General features: G+C 41.5%; 1 protein-coding gene across 1 annotated transcript; it reads left to right on the top strand.

Annotated features, from left to right (window-relative positions):
• Positions 1-27,088, top strand: PNLIPRP3 (pancreatic lipase related protein 3). Its single transcript, XM_078434103.2, has 12 exons — positions 1-213; positions 1,872-2,108; positions 6,852-6,971; positions 7,626-7,757; positions 10,030-10,138; positions 14,057-14,176; positions 14,260-14,382; positions 17,493-17,611; positions 20,638-20,770; positions 22,569-22,680; positions 25,028-25,195; positions 25,451-27,088. Exons 1-12 carry the CDS (start codon positions 1-3, stop codon positions 25,530-25,532), a joined length of 1,668 nt encoding a protein of 555 aa, XP_078290229.2. The 3' UTR covers positions 25,533-27,088.
• The last annotated feature ends 234 nt before the right edge of the window (positions 27,089-27,322 follow it).

Here is a 27,322-nt window from a genome sequence, read left to right as displayed (position 1 = left end):
ATGACCAATAATCATCCGGTAGCAGCAGGTGGCTCCAGCTGGCAGTTGTTCGGAAACACCCAGAAGCAGGCACACGGTGCCTACTCAAAGATGCCCGTGCTAGCCAGCCAGCACCCCTCTTCACGGGCCAAACCCCAGCTCTGGAGACAGCTCCCCTCCCCGCCAGGGTCTAGCAGCCCTTCCTTCAAGTTTCTACATCTGAATGACTTTTTGGTTTGGTTCTTTTGGTTTGGTTCTTTTTGATTCTTCCACCAGCCTTCCACCAGCAGCTGCTCTCTGCAATGGCCACCTGTGAGCAACTACATGGGCCCCTTTGTGCCTTCAGTTCTCCAACACTTGATTGATAGCAATTCATTGTATTAAACTCTCACAGTTAAGATAACCGGTGTGATTTGTTTCTTGCCCTGATCCTGACTGATCCCAAGAATAGGTGGGTTAAATCCTCATTTATTATTGCAGCAAGTTAATAGATCGTGTGTGACTAATGTTAATAAATCAAACCTTGGCAGTGTTAGCACATTATATAGAGATGTGGGGGTAACCACGAGAATAACGGCAGACATGTTTAAAAGTAGCCACCTCTAGGGAGAGGGCTGTGTCTGGGAGTGAGCACGGATGTTGCTCATCTGTACAATTTCTTTTTTTTTTTTTTTTTTTTATTTATTTTTTTATTTTTGGGACAGAGAGAGACAGAGCATGAACGGGGGAGGGGCAGAGAGAGAGGGAGACACAGAATCGGAAACAGGCTCCAGGCTCTGAGCCATCAGCCCAGAGCCTGACGCGGGGCTCGAACTCACGGACCGCAAGATCGTGACCTGGCTGAAGTCGGACGCTTAACCGACTGCGCCACCCAGGCGCCCCAATTTCTTTTTAATGTATAAACATTTGTTTGATTAAAAACAATTTAATTCCTTATCCTCTCTCTTCATGTTTAGCGGGTAATCTCATTGTTAGGGAATGGAGAAAATGCAAAATCTCCTAAGATTTTAAAGTAAAATCTGGTGGACTTAAGAGTGAAAGAATTATTCAGCATTTTTTGGTAAGTGAGAAAAGGAAATGCTCAAATTCAAGACTTCAAACAGTTGTAGCCAATACTAATGAATAACCATATATTGAATAAATGCCAACCAATTTAATAAATCATAATAACACATTGAATACATAATTCAATGCTACATTGAATAAATAATTATTGTTATAATTGAACAAGTTAAACTATGCCTCCATAAAACAGTATGAAATAAAGTTATCTGCTTTTGGCTGTTAAAAGAAAATGAAAAAGAAAGGCCATGGTGAAAAGATCAATCAGAGTCGGTAGATCACAGAAACATTAAGACTCAGTTTGCCCAAAGCGTCTCATTTTAGACATGAGTGAGGCGAGCTCCAGAAAAGACTTGGTTAAAACGGAATGAAACTTTGCTGTTATCTATACTCCCAGAAGACCGACGTTGGACTCCTACAGTGTGTCAGGCATAGTGCTGGGTCCTGGGGACTCCAGGGTCCATTTCATCCCAAACTTTCAGTCTGATAAGAAAAGACAGAAATTCAGGGAACACACAGTATCCCTCTTATGTCCAGGCCCATTGACAAGGGCTGTGCCGTGTAATAGTTCGTTTAGGCTTCCCAACAAGGCTGTAAGGTAAGTGGTACCATCTCCACATCACAGAGGAGGAAACTGAGACTCTAAAGAGGCAAAGTAATTGCCCAAAGCCAGGAACGTCTGATCCCACAGCCCCTGTGCTCTCATCCGCAACATTGTGATCTACAAGGTCATGGTCATGATATTGGGAGGGTGGTGGGGGAAGGAGAGAGGAGAGCATTTTTTGAAGAGAATCTCCCCCTACGTCAGACTTGTTTAACTTAAAGACCAGTTTCAATTAAGCCTCGTGGTAGGAAACAACCTCTCTCTGGTCCTGGTTCCTACAATACTGACCCTCAATCTTTCTGCCGCAGGAAAAGAAGTTTGCTATGAAAGGGTGGGGTGCTTTAAAGATGGTTTCCCATGGACTGGGACTTTGTCAAGACAGTTGGCAGGTCTACCCTGGTCTCCAGAAGAGATAAACACTCGCTTTCTGCTCTACACGAGACATAATCCCAAAGCTTATCAGGTAAGATAACTCGCTGCCTTCACACATAGGTTATTCCAAAATATAAGATGTAGCTATAGGTTCAGTAACCTACTCTGGGATAAACTGTTGACTTAAAGGCAAATATTTCTTTTTAATATTGTAAGCTAGATTTTTTTTTTCTCATCATCAAATACTTGCCCTAGTATTTAAGTATAAAGATTGGTCTGAGTATGTCGTTTCATAGGAGGTAAATTTGATATTTCATTTGATTCATATATTAATTGGGAGCTTTCCACATGTAAGACTGTAAATAGGCAACAGGCTCCTCATGTATTAAATGGAATAAATAAGACAGTGTCCTAAATTTATTATATTAGGGGAAAGGGGGTATATAAATAATTACCTCTGTTTTAGCACAAATTATGATCTGTTACATAAGATACAAACAAAAGAATCTGGGAGCAGTGAGGAAAGGCTTACCTTCCCCTTGAGGGTGGGACAAGAGCCAGAAAGGCTTTGAGGAAGACGTGTTTTGAGGTGTGTCCTGAGAGGTGGGAAGGGTTTGCATAAGCAGAGGCAGATAGAGAAATGACAAAAAAAAAAAAAGGCATGGACAAATACATAAAGGAGAGAACATCTGATGAATGACAATATGTTGAGTTAGACTGAAAGGAAGTCCTCAAAATATGGAGTTAGTTAGAAAAGTAGTTTAGAGACAAATTGTGTAACTCCTTCCTGGGTATTTTGGATTTCATCCTGTGAGTCAGGAGGTCCCACTGGTAGTTTCTGAAGAGTCACTAGGCTGTTTACTCTGGCTGCAGTGCACCGTCTTGACTGGAGCCGGGCAAGCCTGCAGGTGATTTCCTGACTGTTTCCTACTATGCCACCCAACATGGTAGCCGTGAGCCACGTGTGGCATTAAAATGGAATAAAATTAAAAATTCAGTTTTTCAGCTGCACCAGCCACATATCAAGTGCTAATAGTCCCATGTGGCTAGTGGCTACCATTTTGGACAGTGCAAACACGGGATATTTCCACCATCACAGAAAGTGCTATTCGCGATTAACTAGAAAACTACGGCGCGGTTCGGAATGGACTCGGGGAACTAGCCTGAGCCATGGAATGAACATGAGTATGATGATAGAAAATTGACATGATAAACATCATAAACTGCCTGGAGATTTTACACATGAGTTATGGGAAGAATAATGACCCTTTTAACAAGAAAACTTGATTGGGGATGCCAGAGAATGAGTTACATGTTGGACGAGTGAGGTTCGTGTAGGCTATTGGAGATTTTCGTCTTGCAACTCTGTGGGAGTCTAGACCTGGAAAAATAGGATCCAAAGTCTTTTACCCAGTGGTGAGAGTTGAAACCCAAGAATGATGTTATCTTAGGGGCAGAGAAAAACAAAAGCATGATACTAGACCCAGGTGGAGCGCGAGCCAGAGAAAGAGCACTCCCCAGTGCAATGACATTTCCAGTTTTTACCTTCATCTATAAAACCTTGAGGCTTACTTTCCTTCAGACCCAGCCAAGACAGCCTTCTGCTCTGCCTTCTTACAAACAGGATCTGATTCGTAGCTGTCTACGTACCAGACACATACACAGGGACACACGACTCTTCACTGACATGTGCCATTTGCGCTGTAGATGACGGCTCTATCTAAAACAAAGAAGAAAAATTCTTATTTTGGGTATGGAGAAACTTACAAAGCAACTGTACCTAAAAATTTGATTTTTATAACTATCAAGAAGCGAAGAGAGGAATATCGTTCAGCCTTTAAAAGAAATGAAATTATGGTAGATGCTACAACATGGATGAACCTTAGAAACATTTTGCTAAGTTAAATCCGCTAGACAGGAAAGGAAAAACATGGTATAATTCCAGTTATATGAAACACCTATTTGAATAGTCACATTCATAGAGATGGAAAGCAGAATAATAGTTACCGGGGGCTAGGGGAGGTGATAATGGAGAGTTACTGTTTAATGGGTGCCAGATTTCAGTTTAGGATGATAGACAATTCCTCGAGAGGGATGGTGTTGATGGTTGCACAACAGTGTGAGTGACTTCATGTCACTGAATTGTATACTTGAAAATGGGTAAAATGGTAATTTTTACATTACATATACTTTACCACAATTTTTTTAAGGTAAAGAGAATCTATGTTGAATAAAAATGTTTTGGAGCACCTTCACTGTTTGTTTAGGACTTCCAGGGTGTATGTGTGCATTCAGGACGAACTATACCCCTAGTCTTGACTCTCAGTCCTCATAGGACTCATGGGTCCTTTCACTTTCTGCACAGTGGCCATGCACCTGAGCTTTTGTAGAGAACGGGCACTAAAACAGGTGATGAAGGTCAGTCTTTAGGACAGTCTGGGCCCTGAAGGCAATGAAGAGAATATCAGACACTGAGCACTTTCCTAATAAAGGGACCATAAAAACAATGTTACTCATATCTTTACCACTCCCTTCCATTTGGAAAAACCCATGTGACAAACCAGATCTGTACTTGAATTTTGCAATGGATGGAAGCCTAAGGGTTTGTTGTTAGAGTGTTTTATAACAACAGTGAGGATATAGGATGAGTCAGGATGCAGTACTAAAAACCAGAATTGACCCATATGCTACACTGTGCAAATCTGACTTCGTTTATGAGGAAGCAGAGGTAAACTGTGCAATGGTTTAATGTACTCTTTTCTCAGATAGAGGAATTGTTAAAGCTGAACATGGTGCAATAAACTTGACTCTTCTGAGAGTCATAGGTCTTCACAGCTACATTTCTGCAAGAATAAAACCAACTTACTGTCCCCCAGAGTGGCTCATGCAGTCGCTGCTGGTGATGCACATTTGACATAATCATGGTAGTTTCTCCAGGCTAGAACATATCTAACCAGTGACTACTTTTGACGTACTAGAAACGAGATCATCCAGTCATGCTTTGTAGGATGGGTTGATCTCATTCCAGTTTGGTTCTAACTCCTCAAAGATAAGAACGTTCAAAGTAAAGGCCTGAGCACCCAGCTGAACACTGAGACTTTAACTAGCCCTTTCTCTGGATGACCTGTTCTGTCCCAACACCCTTTTAAGGTTCTGTCCTTGTGATGGCAGAACCTGAGTTGTCTTCTTTGAGTTGGTTCCATGATGTTGTTTCAAGTTTCACATTTTCTAAGTTAGTATGCCACTTCATAGGGGTGTGCCAGATGGCATACAAAGTGAAAAATAGTGTTTTTTTCTACCTTTTCTATTTTATTAAATTCTTCCAGGGCTTTTGTGACAGTGGAGGATGGTCGGACCTCACAATCCTTGTCAGATTGCTACCTTGAAGCTATCACAAGGTCCCGCTTCCCGCGAGTCTCGTGATGGGGAAAGATGAAACAAACTTTCTCTACCAAATTCCTTTTCCCAAATAAGACTCTTTTGAGGGGGAGCATAGAAGTAGAAACACAGCTGGTGTTTAAGGGACTTCAGCTGGAATTGGAATGAGCATTTGGATTCTTTTAGGTATATAGATGGACAAAGGTTTCTGCACTAGAATTCCATTATTTAGCAGAACAGTGTTTCTGGGAAGGCCCAGGTACACCTGATTTTATTATCTGCCTCAGCAAATCCCACATCTGCCCTGGGCCCTATCAGTAAAGAACAGTAGGATCAGATCCTGACTGGAGAGCTCAGTGGTGAAGCACATGAATACAGAGAAGGACCATGAGGGTTTCAGCCCCCACTCCAGGACTCAGCCCCCACTCCAGGTGCTTCGGGACAAGTGACTTCTCATCATGTTCTTTCCTAATCTGTAAAGTTAGTGCCTACCTCACAGTGTCGTGAAAGTTAAATGAGCTACTCTACAAAGTACTTAGAACAATTCCCAGCATGTAGGCACATCTAAGTGTAGCTCTATTACAATTGCCATGTAAACTAATTTAGGATTCTCATAATTGTTTGCTCACCATCTTGGGAGATACTTTAGCCGGCAAGTTATATGATTAATTGCACGTTACTATTAATCACAGGTAGCTGGTAATAGGCTCTTTGTTTGAATTTCATAGGTATCTAAATGTGTTGCTTTCCAGCGTTAGGATTCACCATTGTCAAATTTGCAGTTTGCTGATTAGACTATTCACTTTTTCTCAAGATAGAATTTTGCGCGTTTCTTCTATTGTGCCTTTTCATTTTTCTCTTAATAATGAAATTACTTAAATTCATCATATCACTTAAATTGAGTTTGGTTATAAAAAGAATCCAACAAAACACAAGAAGTACAAAAGAGCATTTAATGTAATTACATAAAATTATCGTTAGCTGTTGTATTGCACATGGTGAGATCCTAACCTCTATTCCTCATTCTTAAAGTGGGTGAACAATCTGTTTTTGCCACCTTTGTAGCATGCTTTTAAGCCTCAAGTAACACGCTACTCATGAATCACGTCGGCAACAGAGAAGTGTTATACAAAAGTAAGGCTGACAGAAGTCCTGACTGAAACTGACCCAACACAGTCCTAAAGCCCTGACCCAAACAGTGCCTTAAAACCACACACTTGCCCTTCCTGGTGATTAAGTTTGTATTTTGTATTTTATAACACATTAATAACTTCTTAGTATTTTGCAGTGTGTCAAGGTAACTATTTCTTTGGTTAAAATGCTTTCGATAAGGTTGTTAACAATCCAATTTAGTGGAAGACTTTTGAGCAGACAGAATAATTCTACTGAATATCAAATAATTTTAAATTCTTTTTTTTTTTTTTTTTTAACCTTCATCTCTTTTCGCTTGAAATAGGAGATCAGTGCAGTTAATTATCGAACTATCCAAGCCTCACACTTCGGGACAGACAAGATGACCCATATCAACATACCCGGATGGAAATCAGATGGAAAATGGCAGCAAGACATGTGCAATGTATGATGTGAATAAACTCTTCCCTCTACTAGATAAAAGCTCTATGTTTAATGGGAATGTACTTCACATACATTAATGCCCATTCGTGGAAATCCCTCCATTCAGTTACTCACATTGTCCTTGTCCCAAAGGCCCCAAGTGAATTATCCATTTCCCATTTATGCTCACTTATTATGAATCGCATAGATTATAAGGGGAGCATATTTTTTTAATAATTATTCTTTGATAAATTCTCACTTTTGACAAAAGATTAAATGATGCGATAAATTTCTCACTTAAGGGCGAAATTTTCCAAGTTCACTCCAAGAAATTAATTTTCCTCTCTGATACTCGAGATTAATAGAGTGCTAACATAGTAAGCAATTATTTATAAGGCCATATAGTATAGTAGAGTCAGGCCGCCTGAATTCATACCATGGTTCTACTTACTATGATCCTGGGCAAGTTTAATTAATCTATTTGTGCTTCCGATTCCGTACCTGTAACTGGGGATGAAATCAGTTCATATATGTAAAAGGGTTAGGACGGGACCTAGCATGTAATAGGTTTTCAGTACCTGGTAGTGTTATTTCTTATTATGGAATCCCCTGTTCGGTCACTTTGGTTTTCTTCAATTCTTATCTCTCCGAGACTTATAATAAATCTTTGCCCCAGGTGCTACTCAAAGTAGAAGATGTGAACTGCATTAACGTAGACTGGATTAACGGTTCACTGGAGTATATCCATGCGGTAAACAACCTCCGCGTTGTCGGTGCCGAGGTGGCATATCTTACTGATGTTCTCATGGTAAGAAAAGTTGAGTGTTAAATTTTTTTTAAATATTTGTTTGTTTTTGAGAGAGAGAGAGAGTCAGAGCGTGAGTGGGGGAGGGGCAGAGAGAGGGGGAGACACAGAATCTGAAGCAGGCTCCAGGCTCTGAGCACAGAGCCCGATGCGGGACCCAGACTCACGTTAAGATCATGACCTGAGCCAAAGTTGGACGTTTAACCAACCGAGACACCCAGGTGCCCCAAAAGTTGATTTTTTCAAAAATTATGTGTAATTGGTTTTGCATCATAACACCAAGAATTTGGGTCAGTTGTATGGCTTTTATATCAGCTTACACAAATTCTGAACAGGTGGGATACTATAAGCATTCCTGTATGGTGACTGGAAAAGGGAAATTACTTCTTGGGAAAGAAGCGCCTGTGGTTCTACAAAGCGCCACTTGGTGGCAGTGTCCCTTCACAGGCTCCTCACCAAAAGCTTCTCCACCCCCACCCCCAAGGTCGCCTCCTGGGTCAACTTGCAGGACCCTCTCATGCTGGGTAGTTTTCGTTGCATTGTAAACCTATCTTTGATGATTAGAAACTGTTCGCCTCTGATGAATGTTATTTGTTTAGAATGTGAAATACATTTTCCTACAGAAATTGGGTTCTACGGCAGTGAATTAGTTAGGTCTGTAGTCCAGTCCAGGCACAATGACCTATACGTTTTCTAAAAGAATCAAATAGACGTTGCTATTTATGAGGGATATACCCTGAGACATTTATAAATCTCCGAATGCCCTACCATAATGGAAAGTAATTTCCCACCATAAAATGCAGTGAAGGAAAATCTAAAGATTTATGACCCTTTCAGACTCTTAAGGAGGGTTCATTCATTCACTCAACAAAGATTTTTCTCTGCACTTGCTGTGGGCTGGGCACTGTTCTAGTCCCCGAAGGTACACGGCAAGCGAGACTGTGTTCCTGCTCTGACAAAGCATGGGGACGGTGCTGCGAATGAGTCCAAGGCAACGGGGTGGAGAGAGACTGGAGCCACAGCTAACCTAGATGGGAGGCCATGGGAGGTGATATTGGGACCCCGAGCGCAGTGAGGGGTCAGGGAGCCAAGTACTCACCTGCGCCCCCACACTGCTCGGCAGCTCTTCCTGCTGTCAAAGGAGACCAGGGCACAAGGAGGTACTTAGAATGGGTCCTTGTTGTACCCAAAGGATGAAATCAGATTCATCTCCTCTTTGAGAAAAAGTCGTCCTAAACTTTCGTGAATTGTTTGGTTGACCCTGAGGCCTGAGCTGTGAACTTTTCTAGGGCCCGGACAAAAAGTAGGAGTGGCTCGTAGGAGAGGAAACGTTTGTTGCACTGAAGGGGAAAGCATTTGCTGAGCTAAATGTGCCGGAAATTGATGGAGACAGAGGAGGGGAAGACTGAGGGTGAGGAGGGCTGATCTCAGATACCAGGGCTGGAGAGGAACCCAGGAAAGAAAGCAGAGATTTCAAAGGACGGCAGCAGTGGAGGGTAGGCTGCCTAAGGACCAGGTGACACCCTGGGCAGCCATTCACGTGTGAACCAGAGAGAAAATACTCTTTATAAAGCAGCACAGATTATTGTCATTACTGTCATTATTTTCCATCACTGCAAAAATAAAAAGTGGAACATTTGATCAAATGACACATTTATCCAAGTGAAGGCGATTGCTTGATATTCACTATTATCATGAAGAGAACTTGAAGCTTAGATAAAACTAAAAATGCATGCTCCTTTGTTCCCCTTTAAGTTGAGTGTGTGTGTGTGTGTGTGTGTGTGTAACGCTTAGGGACATAGCCATTTTGTGAACATTCTTAAAAACTCCTCTTTGAAGACCAAAGTCATCCCAGACATTTGCTCAAGTCGCCTTCAACTGGAGGAGACAGACACAGGTAGGGTAGGTAACAGCCTGGGTCTGACTGCATTCGGCCTGTACTGGGAGGATGCTGGAAGGGTTGGGTCTCAGGAAGAATGGACATGGGCTGAGAGCCACAGATGCCATTTCTGGGCTGTTCTTTTCCGGAGGGCCTTGAGGCTGCTTAGCACAGCGGGAAGAACCTGACAGGAGCCATTCCTCCAGGCCTGCCTGGTGCTTGCTCCTGCAGCCAGACGAGGAAGTGGGTGGATGTGGGGGTCACGTCGTCACCTGACTGGTCCCCAGGCTGTGTGTGAGAAGGACAATTATGCCAAGCATATGTCAAGAACATGTAAGCCGCTCCACGTGGTCTTTTAAAAATACTTGTTCTGTTTTCCTTTAAAATCCCTACCAGAAAAAGTTTGGATATTCTCCTTCAAAAGTGCACTTGATTGGCCACAGCGTGGGAGCACATCTGGCTGGGGAGGCTGGGTCAAGGGTACCAGGCCTTGGAAGAATAACTGGTAAGCTTGCGCTGGAGTTGGGCCTTGAATTTGTTGACACACAAAATCAAGTATCTGACGCACCGAGTGAAGTAGCAGAAGCGAATGTAAGGTAGGAGAAAATGGGACTCAACTGAAGCAAAACATAAAAGTGCTTTCAGAGTATGAGCGTGCAGATCCACGTTCAGGAGTGTTCGCTCAGCATTATCTGGGGCAGCAAAGTCATGGCAACCGTGACCGCCCAGCTGTGGAGGGTGGCTGGCGCATTCTGACACACACACCATGCTTTGCAACGCTGCACCACTAGCTGATACAGAGGATGAGTTAGAGCCCGGCTGATGGTCCTGGAATGGCGTCTGTGACGCATCTGGGTCGCCGCTCACAATGGGTGCTGCCTCTGTGGGACTCGTTGAAGGCCTGTGCCCAGGCTGTTCCGGTGGCTAAAATGGTGGATATTACTCCTGGATACACCGTTAAGTCTAAAAACAAATCGCAGAGGCAAGTGTGGACGATGAATTAGTATGAATTAGTTTATACTGTGGATTCGGTTTTTTGAGGATGATAATTAATCATATCCGTTCCCTGCACTCTGACTTCCCAGATGGATGGAGATGGAAATATCAGCTCCAGCATCAACGGGTTGGGCTGGCCTCTGTCTCCTCTGCCTTCCCAGCCAACAACGCTCTGTGGGCACGCGCCACGTCTCCCTGTCTGCTTTTCACCTCTCCGTGCCCTGGCCCTGGACTCGGTTCAGGCTGTCTTCGTCTCTTGCCTGGATTTGGCCGCTCGCGGCTGGTCCCCCAGCCCAGTCCCCCCACAAGTGCTGCCAAGTCATCATGTTTCCAAATACAGGCCGTGTCACTCACTGCTGGAACTTTCCATTGCCCAAAGCCTCTTAGCTGGTGACAGAAATAGTTCATGTTTCATTGGGGCCTTTCATAGTTCTGTGCCCTAGCGCATGCTATTGCCTAAACAGCCACTATTCATCCTTCAAGATTCATTTCAAAAGCACCTTCCTCAGGCTGAGCTAATTCTCTGTGCTTACCATCCCCTTTGAAATATGCCTCTATTATATCTGGAAATGCAACTATTGTATTGCATGGTCTTACAATTATTCATGCACCTGTCATTTTTGATAGACTCTGAACTACCTAGAAAGTCTCCCTCACCCCCACCCTACCCGGGCACATACGAGGCACACATTTCCTGTCGGTTAAAACAATATACATACATACATACACACACATACATACATATGCTTTAAATTCAAATTTGAACATTATGTATTTTTTTTCCTAAAACTAGTTAAGAACTCCAAATTGGGTACAAAGGGTTTTGCCTCTGCAGCTCTTAGTGCAGCAGGTTTTTTCCCACTGAACGCTTCCTCTTTCTCCTAGTTCCCAAATCCCAGCCCTAGCACCAACCCACTGCCACCCTTCTTTCTGGGGATAATAAACTGTATTTTTATTCTGAAGTCATTGGGTAGCAAAAATCCCCCTTCGCTCTAAGTTTTCAGGCCTGGGGAAAGAAGAAATGGGCACAGTGTGTGAAGTCAGAAGTTCATGGGGCCTACCCAACCTTGGGCATGTCAGCCATAAATGAAAGGGAAGAATATTGCTGTTCATGTATTGAAAATCACACTGGGTTACAATAAATTTATGAAGATTTTGCCTTTCTCAATTTTGATTCCAAAAATCAGAAACTGTCTAACTCCAATTTTTTTCCTGCCAAGTGAATTACCCTGTTGAGTAAATAGAAAACACTACATTTTTTTAAATCTTTATTTCTTTTTGGGAGAGAGAGCACAAGTGGGGGAGGGCCAGAGAGAGGGGCGCACAGAGGATCGGGCTCCTTGCTGACAACAGCAAGCCTGATGTGGGGCTCAAACTCACAAACCGTGAGATCATGACCTGAGCTAAAGTTGGACACGCAACCAACTGAGCCCCCCAGGCACCCCAGGAAACGATGCATTTTTAAATGTCTCTAAAGTCCAAAGATTGCTATAATTTGGATGTTCTGATCTATATTCCTTCCGAGTGGTTAATTTTTGAACAATCATGTTCCTTGAGTGACCAAAGAACTGAACTTCAAGAAAGATACTAGCTTTATAATAAAACCAGTTAAGAGCAAAATTAAACGATAGATTTTTTTTAAGTTGATTTACAGAAAGAGAGAGTAAGCATGAGCAGGGGAGGGGCAGAGAGGGAGAGAGAGAACCTCAAGCAGGCTTCATGCTGTCAGCGCAGAGCCCGAAGCAGGGCTTGATCCCATGAACCGAGAGATCATGACCTGAGCCAACCAACCGAGCCACCCGCATGCCCCTAAATGATAGATTTTAAGACACCCCTAAGTTGAACCTTCTGTTGCCTTTCCTCCAGAGACACGCTAGAACCAAAAATCCAGGATCCTCTCTTCCCTGCTATTTGCCTGTCCTCCGATCGATAGAGTCTGAAGTGTGTCTGCTATGTTTGGATACATCTCTACAGGGCTCTTGACTCCATCAGAAGTTTGTAACTAACCAGTGATTGTACACTAAACACACAGACAGCCAGACAGACTTCCTAAAGTTGAAGGTTGATTATGAGGCAGGTAAATGCTGCTGTGTCCCAGGAGTGTGGTGTGCAAACATTCACTTCCCACTCGTGCCACATGTCCCCAGGGGGCTGTGCTCTGGGGTCCTCTCCAATCTAGGATCCAGTCTCCACTTCACAGCAAAAAGATTTTGCCAAAATATAGATAGATCTCTCCTGTTGCAAACTTGTGAGAGCTTCCCATTGCCAACCAGATCACGTCCAAACCCTTTCCCATGGTTCCGGTTACATCCGGCTCCTGCTTACAGTGCTGTCTTCATCTTTCACCCAGTTCTAAAGCTCTGCACACCAGCCTCAAAATCCGGTTCACTATATAGTTTCCCAGATGTGCTTAACTGCCTCACCTGGAGGCCATGGAGAGTCTCTTTCTTACCCCCGGAGGTCTGCTGACCCCTCTTTGCCCTGGCAGACTCTTCTGGGCCCTCAGACCTCTGCTTGTATTTCCCATCTCCAGCAGAAGAAGCATGCCCCAATCTCCCAAGACTGGTTTACATGTCACTTCGCTGTGCTTGCAAAAGACCAATGCTCACCTCTGTCTCTGCACTGAGCGGATTGGGGTGCCTTCCTCACCAGATGGAGAAATCCTTGAGGACAAGGCTAGGCCTCATTCCTTGCATCCAAGTGCTAAACCTGGCACATATTAAGTGCTCGATAAATAATTGTCAGATGTGTAAATGAGTAGGTACGTGAATGGTCATAACATCTTAGGGACCTCTAGATATCTTTCCTTTATCTTTATTAGACATTTGAACAGGAGACGGTGGGCTGAGGGCATAGACACCTGGGCTCTTAGTCTATTTTGCCTCCAGTGTATGGTGACCTTGTCAAGTCACTGCACTTTCCTGGACGTCAAGCTTTTCATTTGTGATATAATGAAGTGAAACTAGGTGAGCCATAGCTGAAAACTAGGATTCTGTTACTTTAAGTGTGTGGCTTTGTAGATCCACGTTTACACACTGAAGAGCTCTTATCTTTTATTTTTGTTTTTACGTACAGATGTTGCTTTTGAGATCATCCGCAATCCATAAGTTTAATTATGAATATGGTAGTCTCTGTACAGACCCAGAATAGCCTCTTTGATTTTTCTGACTTTATTGGCTATGTTGCCATTGACTAGATACAGCCCTTCTTGTATATAGGAATCTGGTATTGTAATATATAGACACCTGCATTTATATACTCAATTTGTATATCTATACTTTGCCTTGGGTGGTGTTTGACCTATTCATTCCTATTCCTTATAGGAATGAATACCTTGCCTTTATCATCTGTACTTCCAAAAGAACACTATCAGTATCCTCTTGTATAGAACATGTTTTGGCTTAAAAGACATTATGCTTTCTCCCAGGGTTGGACCCAGCTGGGCCATATTTCCACAACACTCCGAATGAAGTTAGGCTGGACCCTTCAGATGCCAACTTTGTTGATGTTATTCATACAAATGCAGTTCGCTTACTCTTTGAGTTTGGTAAGTTTTTAACACAAACAGAAACTACACTGAAGCGTGGAAGAGAATTTTAGAAGCACTTATCCTGCTTTTAACGATTTCAGGTGCTGGGACTATTAATGCTTGTGGTCACCTTGACTTTTACCCAAATGGAGGGAAGCACATGCCAGGATGTGAAGACTTAATTACACCTTTGTTTAGCTTTGATTTCAATGCTTATAAGGAAGGTAAATACTTTCTAAACTATGAAGCTGGCTATTATATATTCAGCTCCCTCGTTGGACAGGATCCACACCCTTTTGCACATAATATACTATAAAAACACACTTTCGTGCAAAACACAGTCACATGTATGAAGCTCCCACCGGTTGTGAGATCTGCAAGATCGGTGTCTGTGTCTTAGTTATCTTCACATCCCCAGGTCCTATCAGAATATCGCACATATTGTAGGCACTCAGTATAAACAGGGAGGATGTGCTCATTCATTTAACAAATATGTATTGAGAGTGCCTACTATGTGCCAGGCATTATTCCAGGAGCAGCAGATGTAGGAGTGAATACAAAAGACAAAAACCCCTCCCTGATGGAGCTAATATTCTAATTTGCTAGAAAAAAAAATAACAGAGTAAGGAGACAAAGCAAAGCATAGAATAGAATATGAGGTGTGGGTGATAGTAGAGGTTGAGTGGGGAGAGGAGATTCCTGATAGGGTGGCCAGGGAGTCCTTACTGACAAGATGGCCTAAAGGAGTTAGCCATGTGGATACCCGGGAGAAAGGCATTCGAGGCCAATGGGTAGGAGGCAGCAAGTGCAAAGGGCCTGCGGTAGGGGCCTGCCTGGGAAGTTCATGGCAGTGAGGAGCCTACTGTGGTTGGCGTAAATTGAAAGAGGAGAATAGTAGGCATGAGGTTGGAAAAGGAACAGGGGCAGAGGGAGATAATGCAGGGCTTTATAAACCATAGTAAAGGTTTCAGCTTTTACTCAATTGAGTTGGGAGCCATGGGAGGATTTTGAGCAGAGGAGAGATACGGTTTGACTTACTTTTTAACAGAATCACTATCGATCCACAATTTAAATTAATCACAAATTAAACAAATAGTATTTAGCCCTTTATAGTAGTTTCCAGTAACAATAATACCTATAGAGCTCTTGGTAATAAGGCACCAAAAATTATTATTTGGGGATTTCATTTTTCTCTATATCTACATATTACCATCATGTAAATAATGAAACATATCACACAATAATATATAAAATACACGATAGTAGAATGTATGATGATGTGATAATAAATGGATTACCCTAAATCTCACTATCTGATTCCACGTGGTCAGAATATCTAGATGATTTAATTATTTCAACTTCCAGTTGGCTGGTGTAGTGGAAAGAGACACAGATATGACACTGAGAGTAGCTTGAATTTCCTCTTCTCTAGAGACAACTTTCAAAGTTTTAATATCTGTTCAGAAAAATAAACGTGATTAGAAGTCTGTTTGCAATGCCTTCTGAAGGAAAGAAACAAGTAGTGAATTACAGATACTCAAAATGAGAAAGCCAATTCCATCTAGAAGAGAGAAGCAAAATTCATTGAAATAAGGCCTATTATAAAAATTATTTGTCTTCTTATTTTCCATATTATGACTTAAAACCCTTTCTATTAGGATAAAATATAGATCATAATATTTCTTTATGTAAGTATATACATACACAGGACATTTGAAATTCTGTAAAGAATTAATTCAAGTAAAATACATTAATCACAAGCTATCATTTTAAGACATCATAAAATTCCCTACAACTTTATTTAAGTATGTGTATCATTCATGTTATGATTTAGAAGAGTTTGAAGATATTAAGATATTCTATTTTACATTTGTTACTAAGAAACCATTTACTTTTAAAATTTGTATTTTCCTATATGCTAGTGAACCATCTGGTCTAAATCACAATTATAAACATAAATCTGAACACAAAAAGGCCTGATGTAAGAGAAGTCCTTGTTAAAATATATATATATATAATGCCAATTATTGATCTCTGCTTTCTGAAATTACCCTGTCTCAATTATCTATTGCATGATAAACCATAATGGCTTCAAAGAACAATGGTTTTATTGCCCATTGTTCTGAGGGTCAAGATTCAGGCAGAGCTCTGCAAAGACTTTGCTTTGTGATGCGAGTCATGTGATTGCATCCAGTTGGGGGCTGCAGTAGGTGGGAAGGTCCAACATGGTCTTCCATTATCTGGGGTCTTGGTACTGGTTTGTCTCAATGGTCTCTTATCCTTCAGGGCCTTTCTTCCCAGCCAATTAACCAGGATTGCTTAACATAAAAACTGGGTTCTAAGAAAGCAAAAGTGGATTCTAGAAAGCCTCTTAAGACTGAGAACCTGAACTTGCACAGGTCAATTTCTCCATGTTTCTGTTGGTCCAAGCAAATCACAAGATTAGCTAGTAATCCAGGGTGGGGAGAGTGTGTGAAAAAAAAAAAAAACGGCTCCTTGTTCTTGAAAGGAAGAATGGTAACCTGATACTGCAAAGGGGTGAGGACCTAAAACAAGAGTGACTCATTGGAGGCCTCTATTGTAGTATAATGATCTACCACACATACTAAAACAAAATCTAACTTCTCAAAGGTCAGCCAAACTGTGTAGAAGAATGGTCCATGCCAGACATGTTGCTGTACAAGATAAAGAGCATAAATGACTAGAATACTATGATAACTTCAGAATGCACAAATGTATTTAGGTATGCCTCATTATTGCAACAATCTTAACTATTAGTGGCGATAATGTCATGCCTGACAATGACAAAACTAATTTGTCCTTAGCATTCTTTATAATACCTCTTACCTATCACACCTGGAAGGTCAGCTGAAGCTGTGCAACGGTTAATGTTGCTGTTGCTGGCTGTTTTGTGATTGAACAGGAGGGAGTTCAGCCTTCCTGCAGAAACAGAGAGAGAGAGGCAGAGAAGTAATGTGTCTAAGGTAGAGACGCTGTGTGCACAAGAATACTTAAAGCTCTAAGTCAAAGATCCGGGAGGCATTGAAGATATTAGTATCCAAACACAGAGTCATCTGTGGTTGCATGTGTTTATTTACCCTGCTTGAATGTCCCTTGAGATTCACACAAATAATTCTTTGATACAAAGAAAATGATACGTAACATTGATAAATATTGTGCAATATACAAGCCTGCATACAAGATCTGGCTCTCTAGACTTCCCAAGTCAATAATCTGTTTTTTTTTTAAGTTACTTTTCTAAGAAATGGTTCACACGATCAGCTATCAGTTCATCAGTTTACTGCTATCTATTAATTGGAAATTGTCTTCACAGAAGTGGCTTCCTTCTTTGATTGCAACCATGCCCGAAGTCATCGCTTTTATATTGAAAGCATCCTCAATCCTGATGCATTTATTGCTTATCCTTGTAGATCCTACAGATCTTTTAAAGCGGTAAGTAAAGCATTTTGTAGTGCAACTTAATTAGCAAGTCGGTTTTTGAAGCACGATCAGCCAACTAAAAATTAGTGCTTTGAGTATGTGGCAAAAAATGCATCTGCCATTCGGGGAAATAATAGGTTCTTTCTCTGTGCAGAGTACTGAACAGTAGCTGGGTTGCTAAAGGGCTTAAATAACTAAACCAACCATTTGTATTCTGGTTGTTTCAGCTCTTTTGAAGATTATATCCAGTTTTGCGTTTGGGGCCATTTGTTATGCGGTAATTAGATGCTACTGCGTAACAGACGTAAGTTCAGGGCAAAAATTTTTCTGTGTCTATATTTTAAATGTCATCTTCAAAGATGCCCTGAGAAGGCTGAACCAATCAATAGCTACAACGAAATATGTTACTATTTACTTGGAACGTGAAAATTATTTTATTAAAATTTAATTATTTATACAGAGCAGAACTAAGGCACAGATAGCTCACAGGAGCTCCACACAGATCAATAAGGGGACAAAATACCAAATCTGATTTTGCTCGAGTCATAAAGTGCACAGTGCCAGATCTGAGCTCAATGTATTTTTCATTTGGTTATCACTATGAGAAGGAGAAAGAAAATCTATTTTGTAGTGAAAAGTGGAAAAGATTTTCCTTCTGATGCTTTAGAGACCTAAACTCCCTGTTTTATCAGGGTAGAAAAATGTGGGGTTTCCAGCTGAAGTTTATGGTAAGTAATAGCACTTTGTGAATAAGTGCAGTGTTTAGACAGGAATAAGCCTTTCCCTGCTCTTACAGAGAGAGGTGACTGGATGCCCTCAGGCCACCTTCTCTGTCTCCCCAGCCGGTTCTTGCTCATGGCATGCCCAAGAACTGCCATGCTCAGGAAGCTTGCCAGCCAAACACTGGCGTTTCCCCAGGAACCTCGTTCTACCCCACCTCCTCAACCTTCCGGCCCCAGATGCTGCTCTGAGTGGCTGAAGGGATCTTGGCATTTACTATACGAAGGCAGGTGGAAGAGGCCCTCAGCGTCACAGTATATTCAGAGATAATGGGGTGCAATCTGTGAGATTAGAGAAATTGAGGCTCTTGTGCCACATGGTTGCTAATTATGGCTACAAACTAGAGAACAGGGAGTCAATGTCCTTGACCCGTTTTATTGTGCTTCTAACCAGTCATAAAAAGGAAGTGAAATGAAATGAAATAAAATAAATAGAACAGAATAAAATAGAGCAAAATAAAATAGAATAAAACAAAAGAAATTAAAATAAAATTGAATAAAATAGAATAGAATAGAATAGAATAGAATAGAATAGAATAGAATAAACAGGAATTCTAGTACGAGGCTAGGTGGTTCACAGTCTTGCTCCATCACTTATTAGACATTGGATGAATTAAATTTAACTTCTGTGCACTTCAGTTTCTTCATCTGTTAAACAGGGAGACTAAAAGCACCATAACAACAAAGGGAACTTGTAAGGATTGAGTTAAATGCACATAAAGTGCTTAAAAAGTGCCTGACACGTGGTAAGCTCTTAATAAATAGGAGCTCATTTATTATTGTTAGAATGTTTCTTCATTAAAATAGAGTTTTACATGGGATATTTTACGATCATCTTAACCTAAATGTCCATGGTTTATAAATCTGAACGTTCGAATCCTAAAATAACGAATAAAAAACTTGAAACACCGCTATGCAGATTTTTTCAAGTTAACATTTTGTCAGTTTTGCTTTAGATTTCAAAATGTACAGATAAAATTGAACTACCTAACATTCCCTTCACGCCGTGTTTGAAGTGTTTGAAGTGAATCCAATATTCTATCAAATAAATAGTATTATACTGTATCTTTCTGGATTTGCTTTTTTTGTTAAATTTTATAAATTTGAGATCGAGGGGCACCTGGGTGGCTCAGTCGATTGGGCACCTGGCTTCAGATCAGGACGTGATCTCATGGTTCATGAGTTGGAGCCCTGCACTGGGCTCACTGTTGTCAGCACAGAGCCCGCCTAGGATCCTCTGTCCCCTTGTCTCTCTGCCCCTCACCCGTGTGTACATGATGCCTGTGCTCTCTCTCTCTCTCTCTCTCTCTCTCTCTGTCTCAAAAATAAATAAACATTAAAAATTGTTTAAAATAAAATAAAATAAATTTGAGATCTCCACTGATATATGTAGATCTAATGTATTTATTTCAGAGAAATCAACCACAATTTGTTTATTCATTCCCCTACTAATGGGCATTTTGGTTGTTTCCAGTTTTTGTTATTAAAAGCAACTTGTAGTAAGCACTTCTGTATGTCTGCTAGTGTGTGTGTGTAGAAGTCTCTTTATGGAAGGTAATACAAGCGAAATCGTCAAAGCATATGTGCATTCCTGTCTTTATTAGACATTATCAGTCAATTTATATTCCCCACAGGAGCAAATGAGAATCCCACACTCCATGTCTTCACCACTACTTGATATCGCCAATTTTTTTTAATTTTTGCAAATCTGCTGAGTATGAGATTGTATGTTGATTTCATTAGCACGTCCCTGACACCTAGTAAGACTGAGCATAGTTATTGACTATTTGACTTCCCTCTTCTATGGCTTGTCTGTTCATATCACTTATTTATGTTTCTAATAGGCCATTTTTTCCCTCTGTTACTTTTGTTTTCCTTGGTTTTGTTTTTGCAAACGGGATGGCCTATTAGGCAACTTAGTCATTTTTTTTCAGATGTTTATTTTTGAGAGAGAAAGGGCATGTGCGTGAGGGGGAGGAGCAGAGAGAGGGGGACAGAGGATCTGAAGCAGGTTCCATGCTGACAGCAGAGAGCCCCATGCTGGGCTCGAACTCACAAACTGGGAGATCATGACTTAAGCTGAAGTTTGACGCTTAATCGACTGAGCCACCCTGGCATCCCAACAGCTTAGTCATTTTGAAATGCATATACTTTAGTTAAATTTCAAAGATTTATCATAATTTAATAATATATTAGGAGTTTATTGAAGGTCAACATTGCTAATTACATTTCTAACTACCTCTTATTTTCTGTCACCAGGGAAATTGCTTCCATTGTCCCAAAGAAGGCTGCCCAACAATGGGTCATTTTGCTGATAGATTTCACCTCAAAAGTATGCAGCCTAATAGATCGTATTATTTTTTAAACACAGGCACTCTTTCCCCATTTGCCCGTAAGTATTGTAGCTCAGTTTTATTGTAATGCTTCAAGGTACTTATCTTTAAAAATTCAACAGTTTTTACTGAGTGTCTACTAAATAACTGGGCTCTGGGCCAGACTCCAAGGATGCAGTGAGGAGACTAGTGGGGAGTTTCAATCCCGAATAATAAATGTGGTGGGAGACACGCAAGGGAGGAACTTCCACAACCACGTCAAGGGAGCTTTCTGAGGGAAGGTGATTTCTAAGCTGACTCCTGAAAGATGAGTAAGAGAGAGAAGGAAATGGGAGCGTTCCAGTAGGAAGGAAGTACACATTTCAGTGCCATGAGGTGAGAGAGAACTAAATCAGAAAGAAGATTCCCCCAACAGGACTGGAGAGACCAGGAGGACAGTAATATGAGATGAGGCAAGAGAAATAAATTAAGTCAGGTAATGAAATCGTGTGCCATGTGGGGAGTTTGGACTTCATCTACGAACTAATGGAAAGCCACCGAAGGTGTTAAGATGATCGGATTGGTTTCTTAAAAGATGATTCTCGTTGCTGCATGGATTAGAGGGACACAAGATGGAAGCAGAATGACCTGTTAGAACGAGTGTTGCCTCACCACCATGTGAAGGGATGGATGTGTTCACTAACCGGAGAGTGGTGATCATTTCACAAGATATGTATATCATTCTATGTATATCACACTGGACACTTAAACAGTGCTATATGTCAGTTACGTCTCAGTAAAGCTGGACAGAAAGGTAGGAGAAGCGGAGAGAGTACAGAGATGGTTGGGAGGCAGAAGCAAAAATGGAACTCGGTGAATGGATTTGAGGGATGCAGAAAGTCAAGAAGTCAAGGATGATTCTGACTAGCTGGATGAAGGTTTTGAGAGGCGCTGGGATGTGGGAGCGTGTGTGCCCGGGAGGCAGTCAGAGGTATGGGACACGGAAGATGCATCACCAAAAACACTAAAAGGTCAGATGAGAGGGGGGCCCAAAGGGCTCATGGGGTGAAGCCCCACTGCTGTCACTGGGAACATGGGGCGAGCGGTCTCAGTGGAGACGTGACAGTGAGATGGGCTGAGGAGGGAAGGACAACTCTGGCAACCGTGAACGCAGGAACTGAAAGTTCTCTCTTGTAGGTTTTTTTTCCCCTTTCAGACATTTTCAAACAATTTTTGGAAGAATTGCATTTTTTTCAACGTGTTGTTAAACATACAACCATTTCAGGATTCACAATGAAAGATCTGTTTCGTTCTAGATTTTTTAAAAAGTCACCCTTGGCCACTTGCAAGGGATTTATTCTGCTGGCAGGCTTTGTACTGCCCCAGACCTGCGTTAACCCGGCATTCTGAGCACAGAGGCCTGCGGGAGAGGAAGGAAGGCTCACTTTGCTTCTCAATATAAAAGCACAGACCCTCTTGCCCAATAGGCATTCTAGATTTGTTCTGGAGCAGTTGCCAGACCATGGCCAATAAAAACCTGGCTGTGCAAAGCATACATGCTGCAGAATACAAATGTAATAGACGAAAGGAAATATCCGTTTTAAAAAGACATAAAAATGCCTCGAAAATTAAAGAATTTTCTTGAAAGAATGTCATTCCACTATTTACTTTTGTAAAATGAAAATATGCACATTTATATGTATTTTAAAGGCAGTGTTTCACCCAATTCACTCAAGTTATATAAAGTTGTCTTTTTTCGTGAACATGAACAGCCTCATTCAAGGCTGAGAGTTGAGTTCACATCCATGTGCTCTGAAGGTCATGCTTTTCTCATGTTTTCACCTCTCCATTTTCTCTCTCTTTTTTTTAAATTTCCAGGTTGGAGTCACAAATTATCTGTCAGACTCGACGGAAACAATGTCACCCAAGGGAGCATGTTTCTCCGTGTAGGTGGAACCACTGGGAAAACAGGGGCATTTGTGATAGCCAGGTAGGCCAGGGCCAAGGGCAAGGACGCGGCAGGTGGCACAGCACTGAGCATTTGGTCAGACTGGCTCGTTTGGCAGCTCGGTCTTTTCCTAGAGCAGAACACCACATGGCTGGCAGGCCACATTTGCCTTTTCTTTCCACTTCATGTTTTCCAGGCATAAAATAGAAATCATGGTATCTGTGGCTCCAACTACAAACAGAAAAATGTTAGAAAATGATGGCAGATGCAGACAATAAAGCAAGTGGACTATAAACAAGATATATTGTTAATTCAGTCCATTAATATCATATAGATTTGAGCATATGTTTTTGCTTGTGTAGATTCAACTTACTTTTGGAGTAAGACATTTATATATAAATTGCCAGATTGCTAAGAAGCTGAGTAGTACCCACAGATATAGGACATGTGTTGGAATAGTCAAAGGCGGGAATAATTCGGTAGAGACGTTCACTGTGTACCTTTGGCTGAAGTCCCCTTTTATCCGGAGTTTTCCTAAATATTTCCTTTGGTGAACCTTAGCATTTTTGCGTAACATATTTCACTTTTGTCGTTTAATTCTGTAATCCATTTCTGAATTAACATTATGCACGCCAATTAGATGCTACCTTTTGGTAAACCAATCAATGGATTCGATTTTTGCCTCTACGCTTTCCATCATCTTCAAATAGTGGGCAGAGGTATGAAAAACACAGATTTTATGGTTACTTGTCAGACGAAGGATGCAACAGATTAATCGCTCTGGCAATCTGTGCACATCATCTTGCCTCAGTGCTGTTGCTTGTACATATGGGTTCAGTTGGTGGTCATCTGGATCCTGGCCAATGCACAGGCTCCAGCCCACCCTTCGAACCCTGTCTCCCACCATTTGACTTTGTTCATCTTCAGCTCAGCCACATTACCCTGATTGCACTCCCCAGCATTGACTAGATCCCACCCTTTCCTCCCTTCCTGACTTCACCCATGCTGTTCCTTTCTTCCAAATACCCTTCCCTGTCTTAGCATATCTCATTTCTGCCTGTTCTTCATGTCTGCATTAAGCAGTCCTCTGAGAGCAGTTCAATACAATCATGTGCCTGTGGCTCTGAGGCCCAACGAATATTGCCTAACACTGGACAGTTTGAGCTCTGCAGAGAGGCACCTGACCCGGGGCAGGTAGGGACAGATAGGTGTTCTTGCCCCCTTAAAAACGCATAAGAATATTTGGACATCTCTGCGTTTCTTTTGCAAAAATCTAAAGAAGCTACTTGTCATCTTGTGGCATAGGCACCCGATCCTCTTTTAAGGATAATTCAGCATTTCTGGTTCACAGTAGATGTCTCACCTTGAAACGCAATCAGTTAAATGCATTTGCATGGTACCTATTCCTATGTTTCAGTCAAGTGCCAAGAGTCTGGCCCCTCCCTGTGGATTATATTTTAGTCATCGGGGCTTCTAATGACGCTGTTATGAAGGAACGGATGGTAGGTTCACACTGAGTGAAGGCAGTTCAGGGGCAACAGGAAGATTATCCTTAAGAATTCGGAAGAAAAGCTGCCTCCTGATAATTAAAGCAATTAATTCGACATGAAATGGAGTAAGACAGGCCCTAGGAATAGCACCATTCATTCATTTACTCAACAAACAAACCTTTGAATGCCCACTGTGTGCCAGGAATTGTTCTGATGGCTAAGGATACAGCCATAGGTCCTATTCTTGTGGAACCTATCTTCCAGTTAGAGGAGATAGGCATTACGATGAAATTAACAAAGGAAGAGGGAAACAACAGGAATGAGGAAATCTCATCTGGTCTAATTTGGGCTTGGATTAGGTATGCCCTATGCCTCAAAATAATCCACCTCTCTCTCTTCTATGGCCGTGTTCAGCAAAACATCTTTTGATGACTAGTTTGGTTACCTGATTCTTTTTATCCAGATAAAGAAGTTACCAGGGAAAGAGTTGGAATACTAGTAAAGAGAAAGCACTTCCCCACTGTGAACTGGATAGATCAGATTTCTGTGAATTTAGCTCCTCCTTGACAGTTTGATCATTTCCTGGGGTCAATAAAATCTGGTTCCTGATACTATAAAGCCAAGACCAGACCTTTCATTGTAGAAACCCCATCAAGATAATGCCTCTCCAGGCATCCCCCAACATGAACTAGTCAAGCCTCCCTTTTACCTCACCCTTGTTTCAAGCTTCATAACCATGCTATTCTACGATGCTTATCAATATGAACGAAAAGAATAAATCTCCTACAAGCAAATGCCAGCAAATGCAACTTTCTCTTTCATGGTACCACAGATGTTCTTTGACTACACCGTCAAGAATACCCAAGGCAAGCTTTTGAGTCTAATTTTTCTGTTTACAGTGGAACACTTAAGCCAGGCATGACTTATACAAAATTAATTGACGCAGACGTTAATGTTGGAAATGTTACCAATATCGAGTTCTTTTGGAAGGAACTTTTGTTTGGACACTCTCAGAATAAGTTGGGAGCAGAAATGGTGATAGATATATCTGGAAAATATGGATACGAGTAAGTATTACTTTTTCCTTTTTTAAAAATTTTAGTGGTATCGAAAACCTACATATAATTTGAAATTTGCAACCAGCCTACAAATTTGTATATCTTGAAATTTTATAATTAAAAAAAGTAAATTATTTAAGAAACCAATATTATATTTGCAAAAGTGTTTACAAAATAATAATTGCTCATTAAATTAGATCTCCCATGTCTCTCTTTCCCACTAGACTATATTAATATCCTTTTTTTTCTCGTAAAATTTTTCAGATCTACCTTCTGTAGCCAGGACATTATGGGACCCAATATTGCTCAGATCCTGAAGCCATGCCAATCTCAGATACAGTCTTGATGGATTTATTTAATGGGAGCAGTGAAAGAAAGAATCTCCTTCTAGCTGGTATCCGAACCAAACTTGGCCTTTGTGAATGACATAGACAAGTACAGTTGTTGTTGCTTTTTATATAGAATTTTTTTCTCACTGATAAACTTTGTAAGTGCCTTAAAAACAGACTGAGTCCTAGGACAGGGTATGGTATGGTAATCTGAAGGAATCTGAGTATCAGTGACAAAATAAAGCTGTGTGGGAATTTCCCTGAATGAGAAGAGGAGAGGCCCAAGTGTGCTGGAATAAATTCACTGGGCAAAAGCGAGACTCTGGTTGAGTATTTGAAGTACGTTTTGAGTATTTCCAGGTCAAATAATCATTGTTCTAAAATGATTTAAAGAATATTTATTCTGTTGTTAAATCTTGCTAAGACAAATTATGACTATAGTTCATGATATATAGTGATGATAACCCTGTGGGTTAATATGCCTATGTATTAATAATGAAAACCGATGAGAGTACATTAGTATTTCCAAGTTGTTCCTTGGTCTTCAGGTGTATGTAAAGTAAACGAGATTTGGGGGGCCTATCTGTGATGTGTACACCAGTTAGCAATAGGCCCTGAGGATCATCAGCCCCTTCTCTAGAAGCTTCCCTGCCAGGGGAGAATTACTCCTCTCTGGGCCTTGTAAGTTCCATAGCAAAATTGCATTTAACCTAAAGGCAGCATTTCACTTGTAAAGCACTTGACTATCCCTTTGTGTTTGCAATAAAGTACTGTAATATTTAAATGTACCAATTTTTTAAAAAAATTCCTTCCATCTTTTGTAATTCAGTTGTCCTTATCCATGGCAAATGACAGATGAACGTTTTTATTTGCTCTGTTTTCTAATGGGTTCAGTGGTTAGCCCGCAGCACTCTACTGTAAATGTTGTTAAAAAGAAATGATGACAGATCCTCTGCAGAAGTTTTCTTGATTCTCCTTGATGCCTTAATGCCAAGTCAACCTCAAGAAGAGGCCCCCGGATGTACTTAAACTTGTGTTGGGGCAGACAGTAGATAACAAAATGGGGTGGCTCTTTCCCACTGTGCAAATAGGAGCTAGCCGACTGATGGGAGCCCAAGACTCGCTGGAAGGAGGGAAGGAGCTGCAGACACATTTGGCAGGGTCTGGGGTCTGGTCGATCAACTGCTCTCTGGTGGGCGTGTCAGCCCCAGGCCTTGGCCGGTGCAGGAGCAGGACAGCCATGAGCAGCCCCATGGGAGGGTCCGAGCCCTCCTAACACTGTGGCAGACCCAGCACACCTTGGCAACCTGGCGGTAGAGTCTGCCCCCTGGCTCTGGGGACAAGAAACCTTCCTGTGAAAGCAGCTGTCCTGAGCCTGCGCTGTTCCCCGCTCAGCCTTTCTTTCTTTCAAAAACGGCTTGGCCACCAGCAGGAAGAGTTCTGGATCAAGTCACAGCATGAGGCTCCGTGAGTCCTGGCCTGCCTCCTTGCCCAAGAGGCTTCTTGGCTGCTTCTTTCTAAGCTTGAAAAGACGAATGGGAACCAATTAACTTCTGGAAACCCTATTTTAACAAAGTGCAAACTTTCCATTCCATAGATCTTACTATCTGTCCTTTTTTGTCCCCCCTGCATATTAGAATGTTGTGAGGATGAAAAACTGTGCATGAGCTATGTAGGCAAAGGGATTCTGAAAGTTTAGAGTGACAGCATTATTTTCTGTGTGTATCGTTCCCTAGGAAAACACAAAAAAAATGACTCCCTTTCTCTCTGAGTGCCCTGCGTTACAGTAACTTAGCATTTTGAGCCA

The sequence above is a fragment of the Panthera onca genome, chromosome D2 (genome assembly GCF_046562875.1).
Source record: "Panthera onca isolate mPanOnc1 chromosome D2, mPanOnc1 haplotype 2, whole genome shotgun sequence".
Lineage (NCBI taxonomy): Eukaryota > Metazoa > Chordata > Mammalia > Carnivora > Felidae > Panthera > Panthera onca.
The sequence above is the reverse complement of the archived record's forward strand: the minus strand, read 5'-3'. Positions and strand labels throughout refer to the sequence as shown.